Source organism: Otolemur garnettii, unplaced genomic scaffold (assembly GCF_000181295.1).
Source record: "Otolemur garnettii isolate 467f Iridium unplaced genomic scaffold, OtoGar3 scaffold00053, whole genome shotgun sequence".
In the NCBI taxonomy this organism is placed as follows: Eukaryota; Metazoa; Chordata; class Mammalia; order Primates; family Galagidae; genus Otolemur; species Otolemur garnettii.
Window position 1 is genome coordinate 7,415,632 of NW_003852448.1, and position 8,925 is coordinate 7,424,556.

General features: G+C 41.2%; 1 protein-coding gene across 1 annotated transcript in view; it reads left to right on the forward strand.

Annotated features, from left to right (window-relative positions):
* RHEB (Ras homolog, mTORC1 binding) overlaps positions 1-8,582 on the forward strand; it is a 53,641-nt gene extending 45,059 nt beyond the window's left edge. The window contains exons 5-8 of the mRNA XM_003792032.2: positions 3,566-3,622; positions 3,736-3,783; positions 4,517-4,598; positions 8,075-8,582. Coding sequence (XP_003792080.1) covers positions 3,566-3,622; positions 3,736-3,783; positions 4,517-4,598; positions 8,075-8,167 — 280 coding nt within the window. The 3' untranslated portion in view covers positions 8,168-8,582. The remainder of the gene's footprint in view (positions 1-3,565; positions 3,623-3,735; positions 3,784-4,516; positions 4,599-8,074) is intronic.
* The last annotated feature ends 343 nt before the right edge of the window (positions 8,583-8,925 follow it).

The window sequence follows — 8,925 nt, forward strand, 5'->3', positions numbered from 1 at the left end:
ATCGGCACTGGTTAACCTTTTCACTGGATTTAGCTTCTACCTAAATTGTAGCCATTGTTCATCATTTTATGAAATAAGACAGAAGTCCCAGATTTTTCCTTTGTTTCATAAAGCTGGAGAATTATTTCTTCTAACTAAACATACAGCAAAAAACACAGCCTATTTTATAGCTTCTAAGAATGGAAAAGAGCTTTTTCATTTGGCTTTTCATCTATCTCCACTGAAAACTTGACATTGCAAAGTGATGGGACTTTGCAATGTCTAGGTTTGTCAGCTATCAACATATTTGATCAGAAAGCTTATCTGAGGCAGTCAAGATAGTTATTTTAACACATTGGCTAATGGAAAAAATCAGAAAGATGATATGAATCTCCAGGGTTTTATTTTAAAGCATAAATAGGTATTCAGTCACTAATGTGAAATCTTTAAATCATCATCTCTGAATGAGTTTACCCACCTTGTATTGTCTGTATCCATAATGCGTCAGCTGTGATTTACAGTTCAGTTTCTTCAAAGTGAAATAATAGTCTGCATCTCAATTGTTTACAGATTAGTGCAATTTTTTCCCACCAATCTTTTTCCTTAATAAGGAGCACTGTTTTTGTAGATCAAGCCACAGTATCTAATTTTTAGTTTCCAGAGAAACAAAAACTCTGTATACTCATATTTCAAAAGTTAATAAGATAAATTATGACTTTGCTGATGAATTTAACTGGCATAAACTAGTTTGGGAACAAATGGATCCCATCTTCTGTAAATGCACTATTAAGCTCCCACTAAGACCGTTTCTTGGACTTTTTTTTAGCTACAGCACAACAAATTATTACAGTGAAAATATGTGTATGATTGATGTGTAATGCACTACTTATTTCTTTTGTAAAATGCTACTTTTTAAAAAACAACCCACTAAATTGATTTGTTTTTTTTTTTGAGACAGTCTCACTTTGTCACCCTTGGTAGAGTGCCATGGTGTCACAGCTCACAGCAACCTCAAATTCTTGGGTTCAAGTGATTCTCTTGCCTCTGCCTCCCGAATAGCTGTGACTATAGGCGGCCACCACAATGCCTGGCTATTTTTAGAAACAGGGATCTTTCTCTGGCTCAGGTTGGTCTCAAACCTATGAGCTCAGGAGCTCCCAGAGTGCTAGGATTACAGGCATGAGCCACTGCGCCTGGCCAATAACATTTTCTAATACTGGATTATGACTAGTAATTCAGGAACTGCTGGCTTTAACCTTTCAATCTGGCAACTCATTTAAGTAGGGTTGGCTGAGAGATTGTAATTTGACTCTTACACTTCAGCCATAGTTCTGTTCTGAAGATAAAGTGAATCCTTAGAACTTTAAGTTCTTCCAGGTTTGCTTTGCACATTCGGTCCATTCTAAGATAGCCATAGCTCTCTGCTATTTTAGAGAAACGTTTCTTTTTTAAATAAAATCTAAGTTTGCCCTCCTAAGATACTCTCTTCATCCTAATATTATAGTCTGTTAGACTCATGCAGAACCAGTACTTTCTACTGTTCCCAGGCTGATTCATGTGGCTGTTGTCAGGATTTAGTTCTTTAGAGTAGTTAGGCTGTGATTCTTAGTCCCTCACTGGCCAGAGGCCACCTCAGTTCTTTACCAGATCACCATCAGGGCAAGCACACAAGAGTTGGAGAATTTCCAACAAGACAGACGTCACAATCTTTTATAACCTAACCTCAGAAATGACATCCTATTTCTTTTACCATACTCTGTTCATTAGCAGTCTCTAGGGCCAACCTACACTCAGGGAGATGAACAAGGTATAGCTACCAGGAGGCTGGGGAGCCCTGGGTCCAAGCTGCCTAGACACAGTCCCAGTTCTTTCAGCTATTACTGTTTCTCACATAACTGGTTACTGTATCCCTTTCCAAGAGGTCACAGGGTTTTAGCAATAGGATGTAGCAGATATGGCCCATGGAGGGGAACTGTGACTCTGTAATACAACCCCCAGTACTGAGGACACCCACATCCGGTGATTGACCCACTGTGAGCTGAGCTGGAGAGGGAGAGCGTTAACTTTTATTTTTATCAAAGTAACAATGTACATAGTTTAAAATAGCACAGTGTGATTCATTCAGCAAGCTTACTTGTTGCAAAGCTTGAGATAACAACAGTGAACAGAGCAGACAGATCCCTGTCTTTGTCGAGCTTATTTCTGGTGTGGGAGACAGTGAAAAGATAAAGGTGTGAAATAGTATGTCTGTGATAGTGCTAACCAGAAATGTAAGGCAGGGAAAGGGATAGGAAATGGGGAGAATTGTGTAAATCTGATGAGTGAACAGAAGAGAACTGACAGTGACGTGTGAGTAGAGATGAAAAGAAGAGAAGGAACTTCTTTTAAGATCTTTAGGGAGAGAACATCATTCCAGGCACAAGGAGGCAGCCGCTTGTTAGAGCAGGAGGCCAGCGCACTCCTGGGTAGGAGGAGGGAGATAGTAGCAGGAAGTGGAATTGGAGGTCGAGATTGGCGTTACTGGGTGAAGTAGAGATTTGGCCTTGCTTGGCAAGGACTGGAGAGGAAGGAGGCTATTGTGGAGATGCAGGTACATGTGGGGAGGCTCAGGCCTGGGTGTCAGCGATAGAGGGGGCGAGATGTGGTCAGATTCTGAGTAGGCTTCAAAGGTAGAGTGACTGATGTGTGGGCAAATGTTTACAGAGTAGGTTTTTAAGTGAAGATAGGAATGGTTCATGACGGGTGGTATAGATCCCAGCAGGCAGATTTCAGAACATCATCGTGGCACATTGTATTGCAGACTTGAGTCTAAGATACCCTTGGCTAGTGTGAGCCACCTCTAACTTAGAGTCATCAGCAAATGGCTTGTATTTAAAGCCTAGAGAGTTTGTCTTCACCCAAAGAATGCATGTACCTAGAAAAGAAAAGGGGAGCGAGGCAAGTACTTGGGTGCTTTAGCTAATTGTGCAAACTGTAAATAGTTCGTTTGTTGCTGGATGAATTGGGAGATTAAAATTTGTATCTATATCAGCCCAATATTCAACTTTCCTATTTTTAAATGTCTCACTTTGAATACTCTCAGTAAGAATTACCCAGCATCAAATATACATACTTGTGAAAAGAGTGGTAGGAAAAAATGAACATTTTTTTGTGTTCTGTTTATGTTGAAATGGTGAGTCTGTGACATTTTGTAGTTCTATTATAATTATAAAAACTTCAGCAATTTCTAAGAGTAGAATGTGAATGTTTTAAAACAATAACTGAGAAAATGACATGAAGGCTGTGTTGACCAGTTTGATGGAAGTAGTTCGGATTGCATGTGAAAACCCCACACTGTACCCCAGAAATGCATTAATGTACATAGTTACCATTCAATAAAAAAAAAAAAAAAAAACTTCAGCATTAAAGCCGAGTCATCACCAACATTTTGGAAGGCCAAGGCAGGATTGCTTGAGGCCAGGACTTTGAGACCAACGTAACATAGGGAGACCCCATCTCTACAAAGTATTGACAATAAATTAAAATTTAACATAATAAAATTTTAACATTAAAATGGTTGTCTAACTTCATACTTTTTGTTTTATAGTTTTGAAGTGATTAAAGTTATCCATGGCAAATTGCTGGATATGGTGGGGAAAGTGCAGTAAGTATAGTACCATTTTATCTCTTGTTAGATAAACATGTGATAGTAGTATCTTCTGAGCAATAAAACTGGCACTGATTAGTTCATTTTGGATTTTTTTTTCTTATAAATAGAATACCTATTATGTTGGTTGGGAATAAGAAAGACCTGCATATGGAAAGGTATGTGGCATTTAAAAGATTATTGCTTTACAGAATCAAGTCTGAGGTGGTTTAGTCATTGGAGTGCCATTTTAAATTATTCTGATGGCAAGATTATTGTGATTATAGCATTTCTATTGAGAAATGTTATGGTTGTGCATAGTAGAAGCAAAATGTCAATGTAAGTCTGACATTCCTCTAGAGAGAAATTTATAGGAAATTATCTTAGGCTATCTAACATTTTGCGTAAAGCAAACTCTTAAAAAAACAAAGGTAGCACACATTCGTTAAGCAGATACTCTTAGGAGTTGGGATTACAGTGGTGAGCAAGAGAGGCAAGAATCCCATGCCATGGAATTCAGTGACAGGAAAGAAACTCTTGCAGCCTGCACACAACAGACTTGAACTATGAGCCCTTTCACAATTTCTCCTGGCCTTGTGTGCTTAAAACTTAGCCAGAGAATAACTGATTGTTACCGATATTGGAGTAGTGGAAAGTACAGTCATGTTCTCTGAGCTGGAAGGGTTTGCTGGAGCATGGATAACCCCATAAGGCAATGTCTATTCTACTTCCCAACTCAGGCGTGATGAAAAGGTTCCTGTGTTCCATTCTTGATGATGATATTTAGTCGGAGCATGGTTCTGCTTCACAAGGAAAAATTGATCAGAGTGGAGCCTGTTTCATAAATCAATTACAGATATTTTATGTAATAAAGAGCAAAGTACTTTAATTAATACTTTCTTTTTCCTTTAGGGTGATCAGTTATGAAGAAGGGAAAGCTTTGGCAGAATCTTGGAACGCAGCTTTTTTGGAATCTTCTGCTAAGGAAAATCAGGTACACATTCTCCAAATTCCCATCTCACATTGCTTCCTCATCAGCCACAGGTATTACACTCTCCTCTTAGTCATCATTGACCTCTGTCTTTATCAAGCCTCCTTAATTTTTAGCCTTGTACCATATCTTTTTTTTTTCTCTTTTTTTTTTTTTTTTTTTTTTTGAGACAGTCTCACTATGTCACCCTGGGTAGAGTGCTGTGGCATCACAGCAACCTCAAACTCTTAGGCTTAAGTGATTCTCTTGCCTCAGCCTCCCAAGTAGCTGGGACTACAGGCACCCACCACAACGCCCAGCTATTTGTCATTGTTGTTATTGTTGATGTTGCAGTTGTCATTGTTGTTTAGCTAACCCAGGCTGGGTTTGAACCTGCCAGCTTAGGTGTATGTGGCTGGTGCCCTACACACTGTGCTGTAGGCACCACCCTTCTACCATTTCTAATACCAAGTACTGGGTTACTTTAGGAAGATGCTGTTTAGGTTTTTATGAATTCAGTATTCTACTTACAGTGGAACCGTAGGACATTTGTGGTTAAACAGAAGTTAATAGTAAAGGAAACACTGCCTTTTTGGGACATACTATTTTTCTTTTGTATTAATAGCTGGTTATAGAAAGAAGTAGAGACATGGAAAAGAAGCAAGAATTATCTTAAAACACTCTGGCAGTAATTTTGTAGTTGCCCCCTTTCTGTGGGATGAAACTGAGTGAGATATAGGTGTTATTTTTAACATAGAAGTGATTAAGAGCCATTTACTGCATTTATTGCCACTTTCAGCCCAGCAGATGTTCCTTAAAGGCATGTCCTCAGAAGGATATAAATTCTGTTCCAGAGGCTTCAGATGACTATTTCTTTCATTGTTTTAGTTTTGACCCATGTTCTTTTACCCAGACTTAAGGCATCTCCTCCCTCCATTATTTCTCACCAATATATTTCCCTTTGTTGCCCTTAACTTTCTATACCTACTCATCAGACGGTGTCTACTCAGAAACTGTCGGAGAACCACCTATTAGTGTGGAACAAGGCTCAGAGCCCTTTGTGTGCCACCACCTGTGGTCTATGACTTGTTCTTTTCTGGTTTTTTCTCTCACCACATCCCTGTATGCTTTAGTCACACCAAACTACTCCCACTCCCAAATGGTGAGCACTTTCAGAATATCTCATCTTACCTCATTTCTCACCTATTTACATTCATATGGGGGTTTACAGTTTTGAAAGTGTGTTCAGCATGTGATCTTGTTTGAGCTGCGTGTAAGATTAATACACTTTGATTTCTCTGAGGAAACTCCCATGCGGACATCTCCCCCAACCTACTCAGCTCTTTCCCCCGATGGGAAGGCCCTGGTCTTAAAAGGCCATGCTTAGGTTTTCCCTTCCCATTGACCTTTTCTCAATTCATTTATCTTAAAACAACTTTCAACTGAAAGGAATAATAGTTTCTTTGTTTTATGCTCCTTAATTCTGAGATGTGAGGCAGTGTCGTTTACTTTTATGTTTTCTTTTTTTTTTGAGACAGAGCCTCAGCTGTCCCCCTGGGTAGAGTGCCGTGGCATTACAGCTCACAGCAACCTCCAACTCCTGGGCTCAAGCGAGTCTCCTGCCTCCGCCTCCCAAGTAGCTGGGACCACAGGCGCCCGCCACAACGCCCGGCTATTTTTTGGTTGCAGCTGTCATTGTTGTTTGGCGGGTCCGGGCTGGGGATTCGAACCCGCCACCTTAGGTGTACGTGGCTGGCGCCTTAGCCGGTTGAGCTATAGGCGCCGAGCCTACTTTTATGTTTTCTATAACGTTCAGCACAGCCTCTGTGTATCTGGTAGGTCATCTCTCAGCTCTGACAGCCAAATCTCTTTCTTGCTGTGTTCTCATATGGAGTGATATTGAACCTGTGTATGGTTCCCAAGTTCCAGATAACAAAGGATTTATCTGAATCAGTTCAGTTCAGGTAAGAGTTGAGGCAGTAAACTTGGTTTTTTTTAATTGAACCATTTGTTCATTGGGTACCTATTCGGTTCTCAGGATCATCTAATCAGGCATGTCCTTTTTTTTTTTATTTATTTAATCATCGCATTAAGATCCAAACAGGTTAAATGAATTCTCGAAGATCACTCTGAGCTTATGTGGTATAAGAACTAGGGCTAAGTTTTAAATCTAACCCACATCTGGTCCTTTTTCCTCTACACCAGTGGTTCTCAACCTTCCTAATGCAACCCTTTAATACAGTTCCTGTGGGTTGCGACCCACAGGTTGAGAACCACTGCTCTACACAGTGCTCTCTAATTAGGTGACCTGGATCAGACAAGAGGTCTGGGGCCTAGGTTTGGCTTTAGATGAATCAGGAGTGCAGACACCTTGTTCACACCAGTGGGGACCCAGATTCGAGTGAGTCGGTCTGTTCGGTGCACAGAATACATGGTGGTCTCTTCTGAATGTGTCTTCTGTTGGCCAGTGATGTATAAGTCAAGGTTTTCAACTCAGTGTGAGACTAGAGGGAGATTAGAGGAGAAAGGACAGGACTATGGCCTTTGTCTGGAGAATGACAAGTTTAGGGGGTGTAGTTGGCTTACTGGGCAATACCAAAGGTCCATGCAAGGCTCCTGGTCATGGATATAAAGTGGGCAGTAAGGGCATTAGCTGTGTGGCTGCAGGCACCATGTGAATGGCAGTGGTAGAGAAGGGGGGGGTGAAGTTTAGGGACACAGGGTGGACTGTGGGGTCTTAAGCTGGCCAAAGAGAAAAGTGAGAATAAGGGACAAAGAAGATGGAATAGTGGGGTAAGTGAATCGGGTCCCCTGAAGCATTCAGGATATCTATCAGTAGTGTGCTGGGAAGGTATGTGGTAGATACTTGAAATAGGAGTGACAGAGGAGGGGTGGCTATAAGTAATGAGATCTTAGGCACTGCCTGAGGGGTTTTTGAGAGCAGTGGCATTTTCTCTGAGATCACAATGATTATATTTAAAGGACAGAGACTGACAGTTCTCATCCTCCTGCAGTGTAAGAAAGGATTTCCTGCCCCAGGTGATCGTGACTCCTCATTGTGGAGAACTGGTAGGGTTTGACCATGGAGAGGAGAAGCCAGGGTGTTAGAGAATATTGTGGGGACAGCAAGCTCAGGGTGGCTTCCCTACGTGAGACCCCATGGTGTTGGGGATGTCAGAGAAGGAAGGGGCTACCGAGGAGGCTGCTTCTCAAGGGAAATTAGAGCTATACACAAAGGGGTCTAGCCAGAGGGCACTGGAAGAGGGTACTGGAGACTGGGACAGGAGGTGCTGGGTAGTGACCAGGGAAAAGGGGTCAGAGGCACTATATGAGGTTAGATGTGGTCTGGAGTCAGGTATGGGGTGTGCCTCACAGGGGCTCAGGGCCCTGAAGTTCTAGATATATCAGAATTCTTCAGTGGGAGGGCCTCCACGGTGAGTTGTCTATCAGAGCTTTGCTTTCAGACTGGCAGTGTGATTGGCTTTGTCTTTCTTTTCCAGACTGCTGTTGATGTTTTTAGAAGGATAATTTTGGAGGCAGAAAAAATTGATGGGGCAGCTTCACAAGGAAAGTCTTCATGCTCAGTGATGTAATTCTATTGCGGAACCTGAGGACACTGGGAATACACTCTACCTGAAGCAGCAGACTGCCCGTCATCCTTTAAGATAAACTATGCTACTTTTCTCTTCTGTTAACCTGAAAGATATCATTTGGGTCAGAGCTTCCTACCCTTTCCCCTTTCAGATTATGTTAAACTCTGACTCTGTCCAAATGAGTTCACTTCCATTTTCAAATTTTAAGCAATCATATTTTCAATTTATATATTGTATTTCTTAATATTATGACCAAGAATTTTATTGACATTAATTTTTCAGCGTAGTTTGTTGTTTAAAATAATGTAATCATCAAAATGATACATTGTTACACTACTATTTACTAGGCTTCAATATATCAGTGTTTATTTCATTGTGTTAAATGTATACTTGTAAATAAAATAGCTGCAAACCTTAGTCCTCACTTGTGTTATTTAACATGGCTTTTCAAGTAACTTTCCTTCCTGAGAGTTTCCTTACTCCTTCAGGAGGGCTCCAAGGTAGATTCCAGAAACCAGTGAGGAGGCAAGGGAGCTCTTGTAGGCTGACTTCTCTTTGCTGGTGGGTAATGAGGTGGGTGACAGTTGGCAGAAGCTGAGTGGCCTTGGGAGTCTGAGGGAAGTTACTGCACAATAATTAGTGTTTTCTCTCCTGTGCTCAAAACCCTGACCCTCAACCTGAAATACCTGATGGCTGTGAGGGCCGTAGTGGTCACTAGCAGAGCATTCTTGTCACCTTTTGCATGTCTGTTATGCAAG